Source organism: Mandrillus leucophaeus, unplaced genomic scaffold, assembly GCF_000951045.1.
Source record: "Mandrillus leucophaeus isolate KB7577 unplaced genomic scaffold, Mleu.le_1.0 Scaffold1336, whole genome shotgun sequence".
Taxonomy (NCBI): Eukaryota; Metazoa; Chordata; class Mammalia; order Primates; family Cercopithecidae; genus Mandrillus; species Mandrillus leucophaeus.
Window position 1 is genome coordinate 38,554 of NW_012101295.1, and position 20,786 is coordinate 59,339.

At 37.1% G+C, this 20,786-nt stretch overlaps 1 protein-coding gene across 3 annotated transcripts in view; it reads right to left on the bottom strand.

Annotated features, from left to right (window-relative positions):
* Window positions 1-20,786, bottom strand: part of GC (group-specific component (vitamin D binding protein)) — a 68,480-nt gene that overhangs the window by 11,799 nt on the left and 35,895 nt on the right. For all 3 annotated transcript variants that reach the window (XM_011973048.1, XM_011973047.1, XM_011973046.1), the window contains 9 exons: window positions 17,054-17,123; window positions 16,018-16,150; window positions 13,095-13,306; window positions 11,475-11,607; window positions 11,079-11,173; window positions 4,736-4,865; window positions 3,478-3,680; window positions 1,744-1,873; window positions 1,160-1,257 (listed from right to left, as the gene is read on the bottom strand). In XM_011973048.1, the coding sequence (XP_011828438.1) occupies window positions 1,160-1,257; window positions 1,744-1,873; window positions 3,478-3,680; window positions 4,736-4,865; window positions 11,079-11,173; window positions 11,475-11,607; window positions 13,095-13,306; window positions 16,018-16,150; window positions 17,054-17,123 (1,204 nt within the window). The remainder of the gene's footprint in view (window positions 1-1,159; window positions 1,258-1,743; window positions 1,874-3,477; window positions 3,681-4,735; window positions 4,866-11,078; window positions 11,174-11,474; window positions 11,608-13,094; window positions 13,307-16,017; window positions 16,151-17,053; window positions 17,124-20,786) is intronic.

Below are 20,786 nucleotides of genomic sequence, written 5' to 3' on the forward strand. Positions count from 1 at the left end.
CAACTCAGCTTGGTTTTATGACTTTCTTCAGGAAATGCTTGCCAGCCCAGCGTTGGGCAATTGGAGATAAGGAGACCCAAGCAAACCTAGAGTTGGGCTTGGCAAGAATGGATGCTGAGAAGGAACAAAAGGGTAAGGGTGACCAGTTAGTTCATAAAAGCATTGTTGAAACAAGTAGGTTTGAGCTGCTGAGCGGTGCAAATGAGACTAGAAGAGACTCAGAGGATGCAAAAAAAAAAAAAAAAAAAAAAAAGTTGAGGGGTAGGGAATAGGATCTGAGAAATTTACTAAAGTTAGGAAAAATGACATGGTCTTCTCAATGGAGACTTTCCCCAAGAACCCAGTACCACTTCTTTCCTTATTGTGGCCTATTATTTTACTGTTAATGTCTATTTATAGAAAATGCTTTTTCCTTGTCTTAATTGAGAAAAATGACTATTATATAACATTATTGGTAGTTAACATTTCTATTTCTAATTTATAGGGTATATACGTTGTTGATGGCTGACAGTATGCTTGATTGAAAGTTTGGGTCTTCTTGCCAGGCAATATGCCATGAAGTTAGATAACACTTTTAGCAGTTTTATAGGTCCTCAATTTTGTACAGCAATATCTACAGAAAATTCTGGGGTAAGAATATTGCTAAGTTATGTGCTCATTTTGCTATTTTGAATCAACTTCCTGCAGATAGATTTTGTAATCTATATTTTTGTGGCTGTTTTAATTGGCCGCTCACTTGATAAACATGACATTTTTCCCCCAGAAAAACTTAGCTTATTCCTATACAGATGTTAGATTCGAACTACTTTTTAAAAAATAAAACGATTTAGGGGGTACAAGGGCATTTTTGTTACATGGATGTATTGCATAGTGAAGTCTAGGTTTTCAGTGTAACCATTACCCAAATAATGTACACTGTATCCAATAGGGAGTTCCTTATCCTTCACCCCTCTCCTACCCTCCCACCTTTTGGGGTCTCCAATGTCTATTATTCCACTCTATGAGATTCTGACTACTTTAAAAAACTCCTAATTGAACCTCCTTTTTTTGTTGTTGTTCACTGAAGACAAGCTTAAGTGTTCAGCTATGCTTTCAATTCGTAGTACTAAGAAAATATTACTGATAAACTTGGAGGATACAGCCAGAACAAGTTTCTTACTTTTTCTTGTACTCGGTAAATGTGTTTTCTGAATAACCTGCACATAGTTTTTGTCCCTTGTCAATGAAAGAAGATAGTTCCTGCTTTAGTAGAGGGCCCTGTAAGAAAACAATAATTGCATAACAAAATTATTTGTCTTGAAATGTTGTCCCATCTGGCCATTAAACCAAAATTCCAAATATTGTATCAGTATGAGTATTATATACATTAAGCATTGGCAAATGTTTTCTACGAAAGGCAGGATAATAAATATTTTAGGGTTTGCAGGCCATATATGGTCTTTGTTGTAACTACTCAACTCTGTACAGAAGCAGTTGTAAGCTTTGCAGAAACAACGAGGATGACTGTGTCCCAGTGGAAGTTAATGTATGAACACTGAAATTTGAACTTTGTATAATTTTCATGGGTCGTGAGATACTGATGTTCTCTTGCTTTTTTCCCAACAATGTAAAAATGTAAAACCATTCTTCTATTCTTAGTTTGTAGGCCATATAAAAGTAGGCAGTGAGCAAGTTTTGGCTCATGAACTATAATTTTCCAACCCTTGATCTATGTGCTTGATAAAGAAAATCTAGCAAATATACCTTAGTATTAAAACAGGTAGTTGAGTCTTCAACATCACAGCATTCACCAAGGCTTTTTAGGGTTGGCTCAAGTACTTTAACGAGGAATACTTCTGGAAGATGAGTTCTTCTGCTTAGTTCAAATGTATACCTAGCATGCGAGAGAAAAGGAGATATGTGTTATATTTTTTTTTTTTTTTTTTTTTTTTTTTTTTTTTTTTTTGTGATGGAATCTCCCTCTGTCACCCAGTTTGGAGTGAAGTGGCACCATCTTGGCTCACTGCAACCTCTGCCTCCCGGGTTCAAGCGATTCTCATGCCTCAGCCTCCCAAGTAGCTGGGATTATAGGTGCCTGCCACCATGCTCGACTAATTTTTGTATTTTCAGTGGAGATGGGGTTTCACCATGTTGGCCAGGGTGGTCTGGAATTTTTGACCTCAAGTGATCTGCCTGAGTCAGCCTCTCAAAGTGCTAGGATTGTGGGGATGAGCCACCGTGCCCGGCCTACATTTTGCAATGTGAAATATCTGTCTTAAGGCAGAGCACTTGATTTCTGCATCTTAATTAAAAAGAAGAGATTTAGCTCAGACTGACTCTAAATCAACAGGCTTTGGATTATAAAATACTTTCATTGAGATACAAGCGATTACTTGCTATCGTGACTAGTCAATATTGAATTAAAGCTTTGCTTATAATATACATTTAAATATATTATATGTAAACATATTTACTTCAAATGCATATGGAACTGTCTTTGTGCAAGCATAATACAATTGACCCCATATAAAACATCAAGTGGGTACTTCAAAAGGCTATTCTGTGAAAATAGGTTTGTGTAAATTATTTCATTATGTCTTATCCCACTGCTGTCTATGCACTTATAAAAACAATAAACATTTAGAAAAATATAAATTAAAGTTTCAGTCCTATATAACTTCTGCCATCTGATATTGCTAATTGATATTTCAACCTGTGGCTTCAAACTATTTGTGAAATATTTTTATGCCATGATGATGCATACACATCTATTCAAACCATGGTATATTTATCTTCTTTTTTTAGTTGGATGAAACAAGATAAAAGTTTACCATTTCTTTGCATTAAATCTCTTTTTAAATTAAATGAAAATGAATATCGATAATGCTAAGAAAAAAATATTCTGTGCTTGCTATCTCTTTTATTTGTATCGAATGCTTATTGTCCAAAAGTTTAGTATACTTTAGGCTTTTGATTTGTGATTTTGAGCCAGAAGTAGTATGATAAAACTAGTTAATAATATTAAAAACATTTCTGGTTGCGTGATATATTTTACATGTGTTCAGCATTGTATACAAATATGTGTTTTCACATTTACTTTCACTTACATTTCTACATACATTTCTCGTTAGCAATCTGTGTGCTAAATAAGGCAAGTATTAACATTTTCAAATTAATTAACAATAGGCTGAATTTCAGAATTGTCAAGTCACTTCTTTTGGCCGTGCACAAGAATCAGAGAAGGCAGAATCAGGAACTCTAAGCTTCTTTCTCCCTACCCAAAATCTTTCTATCACACTCAATTGATTATGGTGTTTTACAAATTTTAGTCATTTACAATCAATTAACAAATACTTAAAGTCCATGAAAAGCATAAAAGTAGTACTTTGCCTATGTTTGAAGTGAGTGATAGCACACCTTCCCTCCATCTGTCTGGCCCCCACTTTTCGTCCAGATGAACTTAAAATGGGAACATGTTTTCACATCACCTCTACTTACTTATCCATGACTTTGGTGTTTCCTTGATCACACACATCTTTGTTTGTGGGCAGCTCCACCTCTGGAAGCTCGGGGGGTTGTGCAGCTGGCATGAAGTAAGCGCACACAAAAATGTCCATGGCTGTTTTTTCTTGACAACACTCTTCAAACTTAGAATTCTTTTTGGATAAATTGTCACAGAGTTTTACTGTGTGTTCAGGCAGCTACAGAACGAATGGTTAATTTGTGCATTGTTAGTTTCTTGATAGTCTAATTAAAAATAAGAATTACATAGGCTTACAAGCTTTGGCATCACATTTATGAAAGTCGGTATGAATACTCTCGGAAAGAAAATTGGTACAATATTTGGAAAGGCAATTTGTCAATATGTACTAAAAGTCTTAAAAATGTACAATTCTATTTTTAAGAATTTATACTTAGAAAATAATTATGGATAAAAGGACAACAACTATAAGGCTATTAAGTGCAACATTGCATTTTATTAAAATGTTTAAAAAAATCAACACAACCTAAATACAATAGAGGATTAGTAAAATAAAAATATGGTGTGTCTGGGTAGATAGATGTAATACATGACATGGACATAGGCAACAGAATCCTATTTAGCCATTATAAATCCTTATAGAAAAACATCTATTAACACAGACATGCGTTTTTAATGGAAAAAGACAAAGTGACACAATGTATCTATTACTACAGAGATTGACAAGACCTTGGAGACTGACCTTCAGCTAAAGCAATTATTCAAATTTAAATCATTTTAAAGGGTTATGAAAATGAAAAATAGCAAAAAAAATTTGAGATGGGCATCAAATTATAAAAAGTATAATAAAAACAGTAGTAGCTCCTACCATTGTCCATTTGAAATGCAGTTAGTACAACTGAAGAATTGAATTTTAAATCATATTCTACTTAAATATATATGTTTAACTTTAATTATAATTAAATTTAAATGACCATATGTGGTAATGAATACCATACAGTGCAAGTAGCATAAGGTCTTGAGAATCAGATAATCTTATCTTTGCATATGGACTTTGCCACTTACTAGTTCTGTGGTCTCAAATTATTGACTCTTGCTAATCTTCTGTTTTCTCACCTGTACAGTGATGTTAAGAATTATTTATATTTCAAAGGATACATGTGAGCATCCGTTAGGATAATGCATATGAAATAGAGCTTAGAAGAGTACCTGCCACTCAGTACTTGGCACTCAATACCTGGCACATGGTGATAATGATAATAAAGATTGTCTTACCTCTTTGGCCATACAATCTTCAGAGGCAGACTCACAGCATTTGGAGAGGATATTAGTAACATCTTCAGCTAGTGGTAAAACATGCTCCAGATCAGCAGTAGGCACTTTTTGGGCTAACTTTATGAGATTGCTAAACAGTTAAAAGTAAATTTGTTAGCTTATCAACATTCTCAGTTTTCTTGGTTTCATGATGAACACACTATTTGGAGAAATAATATCACAGTTTCAACTCCTTGACCTCGAGAGATGCATGGGAGCACATCTGCCATGCAATAGATCTTATGTACCCAAGCCACAGACTCAAGATCAAGAGATCCCTAATGAATCTTTTCAAATTTTCGGTTTTCAAATGCAACTTCTCTTCTTGCCAGATCTACATAGTAAAAGCACGTCTTTAAAGTGTTAGATCCAAAGCATCAATGAAGAAATCACAAATGTCTCTTTCTCTCTATTCATAAGGCCAAGGTTGTATTGTTGTGGCCTCTCACAGAATTGTAAAAAGTGTGTTTTATAAATTCTTTTAGAAACTATAGAGACCTGTAGCTTTACACCACAGAGTTAATAAATGTTCATATTTTGGATGTGTAACCTTTAAATACTTTATTTGTGAATGATATGCTATACTCTTCTCATATTTGTCTTTTTCACTTAATATACCAGGAATATCATTAAGTATTTTTTCTATATTAATATTCCTAATATATCATGAATATGATTAAATATTATTTTTTAAAATTGAGGTGAAAATGACATTAAATTTACTATCTTAACCATTTTTAAGGTATACATTCAGTGTTTAAGTATATTTACATTGCTTTGCAACAGATCTCTAGAAATTTTGCTCATGCAAAACTCAAACTATACTCATTAAACACTGATTTGCTCTGCTCCCACTTCCCCTCCATCATCCTCCAGTCTCTTGGCAACCACCTTTTCATTTTCTGTCTTTGTGATTTTGATTACTTTAAATACTTCATATGAGTGGAATTATAGAGTATTTATCCTTTTGAGACTGGCATATTTCACTTAGCATAATGAAAGTCCTCAAGGTTCATCCTTGTAGCATGTGACAGGATTTTCTTCTTTGTTCAGGCAACATAATATTCCATTGTATGTATATACCACATTGTCTTTATCCATTCATCTGTTGATGGACATATGGGTTGCTTCCACCTCTTGGCTATTGTGAATAATTTTGCAGTGAACATGGAAGTGCAAATCTCTTTGAGATCCTGCTTTGAATTTTTAAGATATATACCCAGAAGTGGAATTGATGGTTTACATGTTAATTATATTTTTAACGTTTTGAGGGACTTCCATACTGTTTTCCATAATGATTGCACCATTTTACATTCCTACCAACATGTAAAGTGTACAAGCATTCCAATTTCTATGCATCTTTGCTAACATTTGTCAATTTCTGTTCTTTTGATAGTGATTATCCTAATGGGTGTAAGGTGATACCTCACTGTGGTTATGGTTTGCATTTCTCCCATCCAATTATTATACAAACCAGGCCCGACCCTATTTAGCTTCTGAGATCAGATGAGATTGGGTGTGTTCAGAGTGGTATGGTAGTAGACTTGATTTGCATGTATCTTAAGGTTAGTGACGTTGAGCATCTTTTCATATATTTATTGGACATTAATATATTTTCTTTCAATAATTGTTTATTCAAGCCTTTTACCCTTATTTTAATTAAGTTACTTGGTTTTTGTTGTTGAGTTATAGAAGTTTCTTGTATATTCCAAATGTTAAACCCTTATCAGATACATGATTTGCAAATATTTTCTCCATTCTGTAGGTTGCCTTTTTGCCCTGTTAATTGTGTCATTTGATGTGTAGAAGTTTCAAAGTTTGTTGTAGTTCTATTTGTTTGTTTATGCTTTTGTTGCCTGTACTTGGGTGTCATATTCAAGAAATCATTGCCAAATCCAAAATCCTGAAAGCTTTTCTCCTATGTTTTCTTCTAGGAGTTTTACAGTTTTAGGTCTTAACATTTAGGTCTTCAATTCATTTTTGAATTAATTTTTACACATTATATAAAGTTCCAACCTCATTCTTTTGCATGGAGATATGTGATTTCCCCAGCACCATTTTTTGAAGAGACTATCTTTTAACCCCATTGTGTAATCTTGGCACCTTTGCTGAAAATCATTTGGCCATATATGCGAAAGTTTATTTCTGGACTCTCTGGTCTGTTCCATTGGCCTATATATCTGTCTTCATACCAGCATCACACTGTCTTAATTACTGTTGCTTTGTAGAATGTTTTAAAATCAAAAGTGTTAGACCTTCAAGTTTGTTCTGTTTTCAAGATTATTTTGGCTACTTGGGAACTCTTGAGTATTTTAGGATGTTTTCTTCTATTTTTGCAGAAAATGGCATTAAGATTTTGATAGGGATTGCATCAAGTCTCTAGATTGCTCTCATTTAAACAGTGTTAGGTCTTCCAAACCACAAGCATGTGATATCTTTCCATTTATTTCCATCTTTTTAGATTTCTTTTTTTTTTTTTTTCTGAAATGGAATCTCACTCTGTCACCCAGGCTGGAGTGCAATGGCGTGATCTCGGCTCACTGTACCCTCTGCCTCTTGGGTTCCAGTGATTCTCCTGCCTCAGCCTTCTGAGTAGCTGGGACTACAGGCGCCACCACCCGCCTGGCTTAGTTTTGTATTTTTAGTAGAGACTGAGTTTCACCACATTGGCCAGGCTGGTCTCGAATTCCTGCCCTTGTGATCCACCCACCTCGGCCTCCCAAAGTGCTAGAATTACAGGCATGAGCCACCACGCCTGGCTCTTTTTAGATTTCTTTTAGCATTGTTTTATAGTTTTCATTAAATATTTCTTTATTATATAATTTTAGCAATACATTATGTAATAACCAAGAGGCAGAAGCCATCCAATTGTCCATTGACAGATAAATAAATAAAGAAAATATGGTATACACATACAGTGGATTATTATGTAGCCTTTAAAAAGAACATGTTTATGTCATAATTAACTTGGAACATTTAGAAAATCTCTAATTTTTTAATGTAAAAAAGTGGTAGTAACATTTTGTAGCTAAATCTGTTCATAGCAAATGCTATTTCCTTTAAGTACATTTCTAGACATAAAGACAAGTATCATTTAATGACTAAGTAATATATATGGTGGTTTTATATTATAAATTCCCTCTGTTCTACCTGTCAAACACGCTATCTCTGTGTAAAAGGAAAGTTAAAGAAAGGACTAGAGAAACTGTCATTGAGTATTCAAGTAGTTCTGAGATAATTTTATATTTAAAGAACTCAAGAAAGTATCTATTCCCATTACAGAAGCTTATTATGCATTGCTGGCAAGAAGTTCTTTGATTACCATTAGAGGAAAAAACTTGTAGGGCATAGTAGAAGGAGTTAAAGAGACTGTAAGTACTGAGGGAAAAAAGTTGATAAATCTAGATGTTTGAGAAGGTATGAGAGAAGTGCAACACAAAAACTATCAAAATTAAAATACGAGTTAACAGTAGTCATACAAAAATCAAAGTGAAGGTTGCAAATATAAAGTTGAAATGGTTTGACTATGTCCCCACACAAATTTCATCTTTAATTGTAACTTCCACAATTCCCACATGTGGTGGGAGAAACTCGGTGGGAGGTGATTGAATTATGGGGGCGATCTTTCCTGAGCTGTTCTCATGATAGTGAATGAGTCTCACAAGATCTGAGGGTTTTGAAAACAGGAGTTTCTCTGCACAAACTCTCTCTTTGGCTGCCACCATCCAAGTAAGATATGATTTGCTCCTCCTTGCCTTCCACCATGATTGTGAGGCCTCCCCAGCCACGTGAAACTGTGAGTAATTAAATCTCTTTCTTTTGTAAATTGCCCAGTCTCAGGTATGTCTTTATCAGCAGCATGAAAACAGACTAATACAGTAAATTGGTACCAGGAGTGGGGTGCTGCTGAAAAGATACCGGAAAATATGGAAGTGACTTTGGAACTGGGTAACAGGAAGAGGTTGGAACAGTTTGGAGGGTTCAAAAGAAGACAGGAAGATGGGGGAAAGTTTGAAACTTCCTAGAGACTTGTTGAATGGCTTTGCCCAAAATACTAATAGCAACATGGACAATAAAGTCCAGGCTAAGGTGGTCTCAGATGGAAATGAGGAACTTTTTGGGAACTGGAGCAAAGGTGACTCTTGTTATGTATTAGCAAAGAGATTGGTGACATTTTGCCCCTGCCCTAGAGATCTGTGGAACTTTGAACTTGAGGAAAATGATTTAGGGTATCTGGCAGAAGAAATTTCCAAGCAGCAAAGCATTCAAGAGGTGATTTGAGTGCTGTTAAAGGCATTCAGTTTCACAAGGTAAGCAGAGCATACAAGTTCGGAAAACTTGCAGGCAGACAACGCGATAGAAAAGAAAAGCCCATTTTATGAGGAGAAATTGAAGCTGGCTGCAGAAATTTGCATAAGTAACAAGGAGCTGAATGTTAATCCCCAGGACAATACGGAAAATGTATTCAAGGCATGTCAGAAGTCTTCACAGCAGCTGATCCTATCACAGGCCTGGAGACCTAGGAGGAAAAAGTGGTTTCGTGGACCAGGCTCAGGGTTCCCATGTTGTGTGCAATCCAGGGATTTGGTGCCCTGTGTCCCAGCTGCTCCAGCCATGACTGAAAGGGGCCAATGTAGAGCTCGGGCCATGGCTTCAGAGGGTGCAAGCCTCAAGCCTTGGCAGCTTCCATGTGGTGTTGAACCTGCAGGTGCACAGAAATCAACAGCTGGGGTTTGGGAACTTCCACCTAGATTTCAGAGGATGTATGAAAACACTTGGATATCCAGGCAGAGGTTTGCTGCAGGGGCAGGGTTCTCATGGAGAACTTCTGCTATGGCAGTGCAGAAGGGAAATGTGGGTGTGGAGCCTTCAAATAGAGTCCCTACTGGGGTACTGCCTTGTGGATCTGTGAGAAGACGGCCACCATTCTCCAGACCCCAGAATGGTAGATCTACTGACAGCTTGCACTGTGCACCTGGAAAAGTCACAGCTGCTCAATGCCAGCCTTTGAAAGCAGTTGGGAGGGAGGCTGTCTCCTGCAAAGTCACAGAGGCAGAGCTGCCCAAGACCATGGGAATCCACCTGTTGCATCAGCATGACCTGGATATGAGACATGAAGTCAAAGGAGATCATTTTGGACCTTTAAGATTTGACTGCCTCACTGGATTTTGAACTTCCATGAGGCCTGTAGCCCCTTTGTTTTGGCCAGTTTCTCCCATTTGCAATGACTGCATTTACCCAGTGCCTATACCCCCATTGTATCTAGAAAGCAGCTAGCTTGCTTTTGATTTTACAGGCTCATAGGCAGAAGGGACTTGCCTTGTCTTGGATGAGACATTGTACTGTGGACTTTTGAGTTAATGCCAAAGTGAGTTAAGACTTTGGGAGACTGTTGGGAAGGCATGATTAGTTTTGAAATGTGAGGACATGAGATTTGGAAGGTGACAGGGGTGGGATGATATGGTTTGGCTGTGTCCCCACACAAACCTCATCTTGAATTATAACTCCCACAATTTCCACATGTCATGGGAGGAATCCAGTGGGAGGTGACTGATTTATTGGGGTGGGCCTTTCCTGCGCTGTTCTCATGATAGTGAATGCGTCTCATGAGATCTGATGGTTTTAAAAACAGGAGTTTCTCTGCACAAGCTCTCCCTTTGCCTGCTGCCATCCACGTAAGATGTGACTTGCTCCTCCTTGCTTTCCACCATGATTGTGAGGCCTCCCCAGCCATGTGGAACTATTAGTCCAATTAAACCTCTTTCTTTTGTAAATTCCCCAGTTTCAGATATGTCTTTATCAGCAGAGTGAAAATAGACTAATACAACGGTAGATAACTAATGAGAATAAATTAATAAAGGGCAAGAGATATATACAGTGTAGCACAAGTCTTCATACAACAAGTAAGAATTCAGATGTCTCATTCCAAGATAAATTGTGCAAGGCAAATAATAGGTAATAAACAAAAAGGTTGTGGTTTTGTTTGTTTGTTTGTTATTGTTTTTTGCTTTTTTGTTTGTAACATATGCTGATATGAACACTGAAAAAATATTTTCTAGTGGTTAACTATATGGAAAAGATTGATTAAAAGCAAATCTCATGTTTTATGATGTAAACTTTTTCCTTATTGTTCATAACCTGTATAGAGAAAAGAAAAGAAGAATTTGCCCAGACTTTTGAAGATTATTGGAGCTGAAAAGTCTGTGTTATATCTTTCAATACAGACATCTTAAAAAACCCTAAAATTATGGACAGATAGTGCAGAGCCAAACATCTAAATATGACAATAGCACTTAATCTTTACCTGAGCCTTGATTTCTTCTCCCCATAAGCAGCATATTGTGAACAGACTCTATTTGACAGAGTGGTGAGAAGTGATAAATATTTAAGCTGGAGTCTCTAGAAAACAAATGAAAGAATCTCATTAGATGGTCAAGATTCATTGAATATTGTATAAATGGCAAAAATAGGGACTATTAATTTCATGATTTTTTAATGACTAGGAAACTGAACACTAACGAAAGGAACTTATTGATATTACTTTTCCAGAGGTATTACTTTTATTTTCCAATTAAGAAGATGCAAGGGAGGCATTTTAGAAACTTTTACTGATTGTAAAATCTCAATTCCTACCATTATCTAAAAGGAATGCTATTAGAAGAAAAAAACGTAAACATGTAATAAGTAAAATGGGACATACCTCCTTCAAAAAGCATACGGTTGGGTTTTCAGAGGTACAGCAGGACCCTACCATAGAAAGATAATTCTTGGTGTAACTGACTAAAAGTGACAGAGGAGCTTGTCCATAATTAGTGGAATATTCCCACATAAATCTGTGGAGGAAAAAATAGGATTGGTCAAAAAATTTGTAAATAAACAAAATCTACTTTGTTATTTGAGACAGTATCTTGCCCTGTCATCTAGGCTGGAGTACACTGGTATAATCATAGCTCACTCAACTTGCCGGGCTCAAGTGATCCTCCTGCTTCAGCTTCCTGAGTAGCTGGGACTACAGGTGTATGCCACCACGCTCATCTAATTTTTAAATTTCTTGTAGAAATTAGGTCTCACTAATTGGCCCAGGTTGGTCTCGAACTCCTGGGCTCAAGTGATCCTCCCACTTCAGCCTCTCAAAGTGCTAGGATTACAGATGTGAGCCACCATGCTTGGCCCCAAAAACCTGCTTTTTAGGAAGTATTTTGATGGAGAAAAGATATATGTTACATTAATTTATAGTTTTAATATCTAAAAAACACTAAGAATTTAGAGAAAAGGTTGTAACACTGGCCACTATTAATCAGTATATTCATTAAAAATAGGTTTACAAATTTCTATGTGGTTTGTGTGAAAGGAGGGGCCATTCGTCCCTTTATTCACTTCATGTCTAGTCAGGTGAATCACCCATGGTAGCTGCTTGTTAATTAAGCTGTTAATTGAATTAATTAAAATGAGTGTAACTACTAGATTTATTTTTCCTTATTGATCTCAGTTTATTATTTTAGATAATTATTATGCATAGATTACTTATTTGTTGGAATGAATAATTTCTATTTCTGAGAATAGATGCCCTTACAGATCTATAAGGGACTCGGAAATTCTGGGCAACATCCTCTTTGAAAATTGACAGGAATGAGTAATCCTACTAATTTTTACAATTTGTGACCACTTTGAATGACATTGCTTCTGGTTTTTGAATATGTATATATTTCTTATTTTAATAAATGTATTTTCCCCTAGTTTTGTTCATTTTTGTGATCTTCCAAGACTAACATAAAGAATCAGTGTATAATCTGGCCCCTTATGCATGTTAAACAATAAAAATTTCCAGGTTACATGTTTACTTGACATAGTAGATGTGTCATATTCACATGTCCATGTCACCTGTTTCTGGGATGTATAGGAGTGAAGAGAGAAGCTGTTTATTTTTTATGCTTTACTGGACATTAAGTATTTAAAATGTGTACAGCAATAGAATTGCTTCTATCATGTGACATACGCAATGATCCTTAGCATCAGGGAAATCACCACAGGGGCTGTCAAATATTTGAAAATATATCCCGTGGACAGGAGACTCAAGTGATTCTGATTAAGATAATAGGATTAGGGTTAGTAAGAGTTTGGGAAAATTGATTTTATCTCTGAGAAGGGCATTCTCTAAACTCAACACCAAAGGGAAGATGGGCTGCCTTAGATGACAGTCAAGTTACCATAATTTGTTCAGATTGCTGTAGAAGAGGTGTTTCCACAGAGTTGGGGGTTAGATTAGAGTCATGTCTGATATTTTAGGCCCTAAAGTTCTATTTATGATGAAAGCGCTCACTTATCAGCAAATTCCTTTGGATCTTTCCTGAACGCCTCACAGATTTCATCATTTGTGGGTTCCACGTAGGTAGGGAATTCTTGTGGCTGGTGCTTCAGAGCAGCCATACAGAGCTTTCGTTCCAGGCCCTCTCTGGTGCAGCACTCAGCAGTGCCTGGGTGAACAGGGAATGGAGAGTTACTTTCACAGGACTTGGCAGACAGTGCTGAGGTCTGGAAGAGAAGAAAAAAGGAAACTCATATATATATGTAAATTTCCCGGCTCCTAGACCTCCATTTAATATAATATCTTAGCCTATAATTAGAAAATTCTCCTTTGTTACTATGTATTCATGCCAAGGGCTCCATGAGGTGGTTTTTTTAACATGACAAGTTGTACGATTATTGGCAAATATAGGATCTTATTTATGTTAATAAATGACTCCTCAGAGTAGAACAAAAATAGAACTTTGAATAATAAATGGACAGTGTTTATCTGATTAGAGGCATTAGAATTGTATTCTCTAGCCCAGTGTTCCTCCATGGGGATATTAACATCTCTGAGGGTGAGAGGGTCATTTGAAAAAGCACCACTGGTGATTCTGTCATCATCTCCCACCTACTTTCTGCTGCAAATGCCCCATTAAGAGTGAGGAGGACCTCCCTCTGTTTATTAAATGAGCTGTCCTCCCCTCCCTTTATGAAATGAGCAGACTCTTCATTGCTGGCTCCCATAACTTTCTACATTATCTGCATTCTCTTACCTAACGATTCTTGAACCTGCTTTTGCATCAGAATTACGCATAGAGTGCATAAAATAAAAAATGCTTTGGTTGCACAACACAAAAATTCTGTTTCAGTAGGTCAAAAATAGGGCCAGAAAATCTGTTTTTCCCAAAGCTCCAAGATTCATGTGCAGGTGCAGTGTAGGTTGAAAACCACTGATGCACCTGCATTTACTGCTTCAACAATGCTACACTGATCCCTGTGAGCAGACTAAACACCATCAAAGCAATCGTAGCATCAAAATGCTCTTTTTGGAAAGAATTTCGTATTTGAAATTAAAATCTAAAATAGAGTCACCATAGAGGAAAAAAGAATAGAAGTAATCACCACAGAGAAAATTACTTTGGGATTTATATGGGAAACAGTACTTTGACATTCTTATACTTAATTTATAAGGTAGTCATCATTTTAAGGTAAAATTTCGAAAAATCTCTTCTACCAGTGAAGGATGGCAACGTGATAAATTACTTATGTAAACTAACTTCTCACCATCTTCCATACCATCCTTTCATCAGATTCGGAGAAGTTAAAAATTAGACTCTTTCTCTCCTTTTCATCCTCTCTTTTCATTCCATCTTTTTCCTTTCCATTCACTTCCCTGGCAACCCTTCTTTTTGCCTTTTTAAAGTTATCTTCTTTCAAGTAAAAAAAGGTTGACAAAATTTCAAAACACTTTTCAGAAATGTTTTGAACAAGCAGGAGAACGAGAAATATATCACGCAAAATATATCAATGTCATATCTGTTCTCTTACACTCTAGGACTGTAGAGACAGATCATATCTCTGATCAAGGGATGTATTAGCAAATACATTAGCAAATATGCATTAGCAAGTACATAAGATAAAAATGTGCTCTGTTATGTTGACCATGGTTGATGATTTGATGCTTTTGTAGTTTAAGGTGGTACAGAAGCTCAGGTTGAAATAAAAAATATGTATGAACTTGTTGGTGGAAGAAAAGGATTATAAAATTCTGAAAAAATAATAACGGACAGGTAAAGCAATTAATGGGTAAGAATATTCATTGTGTAGAATCTATTCTAATCAGATCTTTGGAGCATTGTTTCTGTATGATATCTGCTGAAGGCTTGAACAGTGAGACAAATCTGTTTGTAAAAACCTTTATCAAAATGCATCTAAACGTCATTTGCATCAGGCCTGATGACTACATTAATAAATTGCTGAAACTCCTTAGATTTAACGCTTTTCATTTCAGCTTTTTAACTTTTGCATAAGTGCTATAGGGGAGAAACTTAGAATTTAGTTTTGTGCATACAGGGCAACTTTTGAATCCTCCTCCCAAATGTGAAACCAACACTAAATTATTCTGGAGCACTTGGTACTAGTCCTGGCATGATAATAAAAGAGGATAAAGCTATGATCAGGTTTTTAAGCTATACACAATATTTTAGGATTATTTCAAGACGTTCATGAGCTGATATATATATATATATATATATATATGCATATATTTAATTATCTAACAAAATATTTAAAAATATGTATACACATATATATTTAATTTCAATCGTTTTGGGGGAACAAAACTATTTTGTTTTTGGTAATATGGCTAAGCTCTTTCGGGGTGATTTCTGAGATTTTGGTGTACCTATAGTCAGAGCAGTGTACACTGTACCCAATGTATAGTTTTTTATCCCTTGCCCCCTTCACCCTTCCCTGTAAGTTCCCAAAGTCCATTGGGTCCTTCTTATGCCTTTGCATACTCGTAGCTTAGCTCCCACTTATAAGTGACAACATACGCTATTTGGGTTTTCATTTCTGAGTTACTTCACTTAGAATAATGATCCATGGGCTGATATTTGAGAACATCAAATGTATGGTGATAAAAACTTAGGTTTTAGAGTCATATCTGAATTTATATTTTGTAACTGCTTCTTGCTAGCAATATATATTTAATAAATCACTAAATTACTCTATGACCCAGTTTTCTCATTTGAACCTTGTAGGAGTAATGGCTAATATTGACTCTTTATGTTAAAATAAACCGGGCTCTAAAGACAACAGGCTTCATTTCATATTTCCCCAAAACTAGGAATAAGTGGAGTTGCTGTCTAAAATTTTTTCAACACATGGTATAAAGTCCTATTTTGGCTTACTTCTCTGCGCTGCCACAGAGACGGGCAACCACAGAAACCTACCCTGGTGTCATAGCAGTCAGGGTCAGCCCCTTCCACACAGCAGGCTTCGGTCAAGGAGACAACTTCCTTCACAAGCTGGCTGACCTGTTCAAACGTGCCACTGGGAAATTTTCTACTGTACAGAACTAGTGACCTGAGGGGCAAATAAGAAAATATATCAATTAGAACTGAAACTTTTTTTTTTTTTTTGAGACAGAGTCTTGCTCTGTTGCCCAGGGTGGAGTACAGTGGTATGATCTCAGCTCACTGCAATCTCCGCCTCCTGGGTTCAAGCGATTCACCTGCCTCAGCCTCCCGAGTAGCTGAGACTACAGGTGCGCACCACCACACCTGGCTAATTTTTGTATTTTTAGTAGAGACAGGGTTTCACCATGTTGGCCAGGATGGTCTAGATCTCTTGACCTCGTGATCTGCCCTCCTCGGCCTCCCAAAGTGCTGGGATTTCAGGCGTGAGCCACTGTGCCCGGCCAGAACTGAAACTTTTTTTTTACATTTTGGCACATAAATACGAAACCTGTTCAATGTTTAAATGAAATATTGTACACATTTACTTCTTTATTTGACTACTGAAAAAAATGAGGTTTAATTTAAAAAGCAGATTTTGTTCTAGGCAAATTTATCTTGGAAAGCAGTAGAAATTGAACTTAGGGCTTCCATCAAACCAGTCTGGTGTTGTCCTTCTTAAGCCTCCCCAAATGTAGTTGCTCTGCACCTCATTGCCTTGGTTTCCCAGATTCCTGGAATGTACTGTTGCATTTTAATTGAAATTAGAAAGCTATGCTTTACGTATTATCTTTGAACTCATTCATAAACTTACTGGTGACAAATTCTTAGACCGTGGTAACAAAAGGTCAACAGGAATCTCTGGCTGTCCTTAATTTGCTTGACTCCTGTGCCTACATTGGGCCTGGGGCTCTGTCCTCTTACTCTTGGCAAGGATTAAGGATTAACCTCCATGCTGAGTCAAAGTTACCTCACACTCAAGTTTTGTCCAAGATCAAATCACCAAGAGAGGGAGTGGCTACTGCACACTTACAAAGATGTGAAGTCCTCCTTTCCCAGATGGGTGAATTCCTTGCAGACTTTATTCTTTTCATAATCCCGGCCTAGGAGGCAGAAATAGAAAAATTTGTATGTTTCCCCTTTTGATGACTATTATGTTACATGTACTTGTATAAAGTGATCTTCCACGTGGCCTACGGTGAAAGTTGCATTTTCTCAATGTTAATATGCAATTTCATATTTTGGGGGCCTTTCTAGCTCTTCTGTCACATCGGGCCACAAATTTATGGCATTCTGTTATATTTTAGTCACCAGCAGAACCAAAGGAGAGAGTAAACTAATACTGAACATAGGTGAGTCAAATGATACATGTCGACTAGTGAGTCGGAAGCTATTGATATGGCAACTGTTAGGACCTGTCTTTATAATGATACCTAAATGAGAATTGTTTTCCTTGCCTCCCTCTTTCCCACCCTGCTTCCTCCCTTCTTTCTTTTATTGTCTCAGTTTTACCTAAGTCCTGAAAAGAAAAAAAGAACAACAAATAAGTGGAGAGTGTCTCCACTCCAAGGTGAGGGGCTGGCGCCACTAGTGCAGGACTTTAAAGGAGGTACAAGAGAGTTAGTGCTGCCACCCGTGCTCTGCTACTCGGCTCCTGGCTGTCTAAGGGAAAGCTAGGAATTCAGCTGGGGACAAGGTGGAAATCAGGTAAAGAATATTTTGGACAAAGTTAGTGTGGTGAGTCTGGGGGATGGTGGGGAGTGTTTCCTTTCACTTTCACGTAGTAACAAGGGCTTCAAGACACCACTCAGCGCTTGACAGGGGACTCTTGCAGTTTGGGGTGTAATGGACAGGTGTCTGATTCAGGCTGGAGAAATCTAGAGGGCGATGGGCTTGCTAAGTGGCCTGGAGAACAAGGCAGAGGACTGGGTGGGAAGCTGTCGTGTGACCTGCAGACCTGATGTAGCTCAAGCAGGAGAGTGAGCTGGCCAGGAGTTGTCTTAAATGTATTTCCCCCAGTCCCAGCTCCATCCCCAAAAAAGTGCTATCTACAGAGCAGTGGACTGCCAACAGTTGGGTCTCTGTGTGGAGGTAGACAATTTGAAAACCAGGGGCCCAGAGGAGAGGCTTAAGGTGCCAGCTGCGTATTCGAGATCTCCAGGAATAACGAGGGAGAGAGATCACCAAAGAATACAGTAAGAGAAAACGGCAGCTTTGCACACCTTCATAACCAGAGGAGACAACCTTGGCTTACCATGCTGCCCACTGAAATTTTCGTCCATTGAATTGAGTTTTTCCTGCTGCTATCTCTCTTACTAGCTTCTCCTTTCCTGTGTTATCCCTGGAGGAGCTAGAAGCAACCTAGAGAGTAGGAGGAAGCAGGAAAAGAGAATAGGCAAAGAAGACGAGAGGCAGGTATCTGTGTCCCCCTTTCCCGTCACAGGCAACAGGACTGAAACAGTCCTGAATGGGGGAGTAGCTTCATCTTTCAATGAATTAAAGCATTTTTGACTATTAAATACAACTAGGCATTCTCACGATGAAATGACATTGGTATTTGAGAGGGAACAGGGAAATCACAGGACCTGCCCTTGAGTTCATTCACGCTGCAGGAAAGAGCTAGTTACTGCAGAGGGAGATGAGTTCTTTATAATCATGAGACCTTCTCGTTCAGCATGTCCATCACATATGTGAGAACACATCAGTCAGTGTTCTCCTAACCTGACTCATCATTTATGTAAATAAGCCCAGGAAATTTCCCTCCTGTGATGTTATATCTTCCGGAAAAATGTAGGAAGTATATAAATGGCCTACTCTCTGTTTTAAGTGGCTGTAACTTTTAGTGGTTTGTCCTTCTCACTTTAAATGTTGGGGAAGTTATCTCAGGTGACATGATGGTAACTGCTGTCAGGCATTAATTCCAAAGATGTCCTCTCCTCTCTAACAGTCACAATTCTATGGAAGACTGTGTAAACATATGCCTGGGTGGAAATTTCTATCTGATGGCTGGCAGCAGAGGTGGTGGTGATTGTATACAGACTTGAAAGAGTTGAATTTTTTTTTTTAAGATTCTCTTTAGGACTCATCAAATTAATGTCACCTGTTTAATGTCACATTGCCTGTAAAGGAAGCAGTTGCAGCATGTATTTTTTTGGATAGATGTCCCCCAAAATATTTTTGAGGTGAGAAAAGTCAGATTTGATAATTGTGAGAAAAAGATATTCTTCAGTAGCACTTTTTAACAAGAGACTTACTCAATCACCCTCAAAAACACCTGGAAGGTGGAAAAGAACACGCATACCTGAATCCTGAGTCTGATGTTATTCTGGCAACCAGGACAAGGCCGTAGGGTTGATACAGCTAATTGTCAGTGGAACGAAAACAGCCACTTGCAACAAACCTCTGTTTTGTCTGAGAACCTTCACATCAAGTACATTTTCTGAAATGTATTGATTAGTTTACAAGGTTGGATATTGTGACACGTTCCAAAGGTTAAGCAAGGCAGAAAACTTCTATTATTCATTAATGGTATTCTATGGAATTGAAGACTAGAACACAGAGAAAAAGAATTGGGGCTGGAACTGTCCTCATGTGGTGATGACTGTACTTACGATGTCAATAGTTGTTTTAGTTTGCTCCTAAAGCAGAGCTAGGAAAAATGGCTGGCTGTTATATGGCAGTAGATTTTAGTTCAGTGTAAGCAATCTTTATTCCAACTGTGGCTATTTTATAACTGAAATGAAAGCAGCCTTTTGAAGAGGTGAGTTTGTTTTATCATTGTAAATATCAAAATAGATTTAAACAACCATATATTGTAAAGATCCCTGAATTTAGTACAATGTATCCTCATCATCTATAAGATCACTTGCTGGGGATTATAAACTCGTCTCTTTTAAAAATAGCGAGATAATAAGGAATATTTTTTCCCATGGCTTACTGTGTTTTAAGACACACACAAAATAGCTCTAATAAGAACTTCTTTTCTTTATAATAAATAGGAGCTAAGTTTGTTTAAATTCACCCTACAAAGTGGAAGAGGTTATTTTTATTAGTACTTCTCTTGTGACCATTCAATAACATGCAAAGTGAAATCCTGTATTCAAATGGGGTACCCCCAATGAACATTTTGAGAAATATTTTGTTTCTAACCTTCCAGATTCTGATTTCTCATTTCACTAAAAATGTAACGTTTCATTTAGTATATTATGGGAATGTGAGTGTGCATGTGAAGGTAGTGTAAATGGGCATTGCATGTTATCTCATTAAATCATTTGAATTGAATTAACTATTTGTGTTTGCACACAGCACTTTAGAATTCATGGGCATTATATACTGCTTTAGTTAGAATGCAAACTGATGAGAGAAAAGTTGGAAACTGGGTGGACTGCATAAGGCTTAAAGTGGTTTTCAAACTATTTTTGCTGGAACATTCAGCCTTGGGCATAACAGGAAGCAACAGAGGAAGCTCAAGAGGGATATTGAGAAAGCTCAGAATTAGAATATAAAAATAACCTGTAGAGGAAGCCATTGTACCATGATCTTTCAGGTGAACTACCCAAAATGTACTTCTGATAAAATAATTTTATAAATGTATTTGTCCAAAGAGAAGATATCTAGCTTACAAGAGAAAGCCAATGTATGTTAATCATTGTCTCAATTTGCAAATACAGCAAATAAATACTAAAGTTAATTTGCAATGTGATTACTACGAATTGATTCCCCATTCCATGGAATACTGTTTAATAAATGTTTTTAGTGTAAAACCA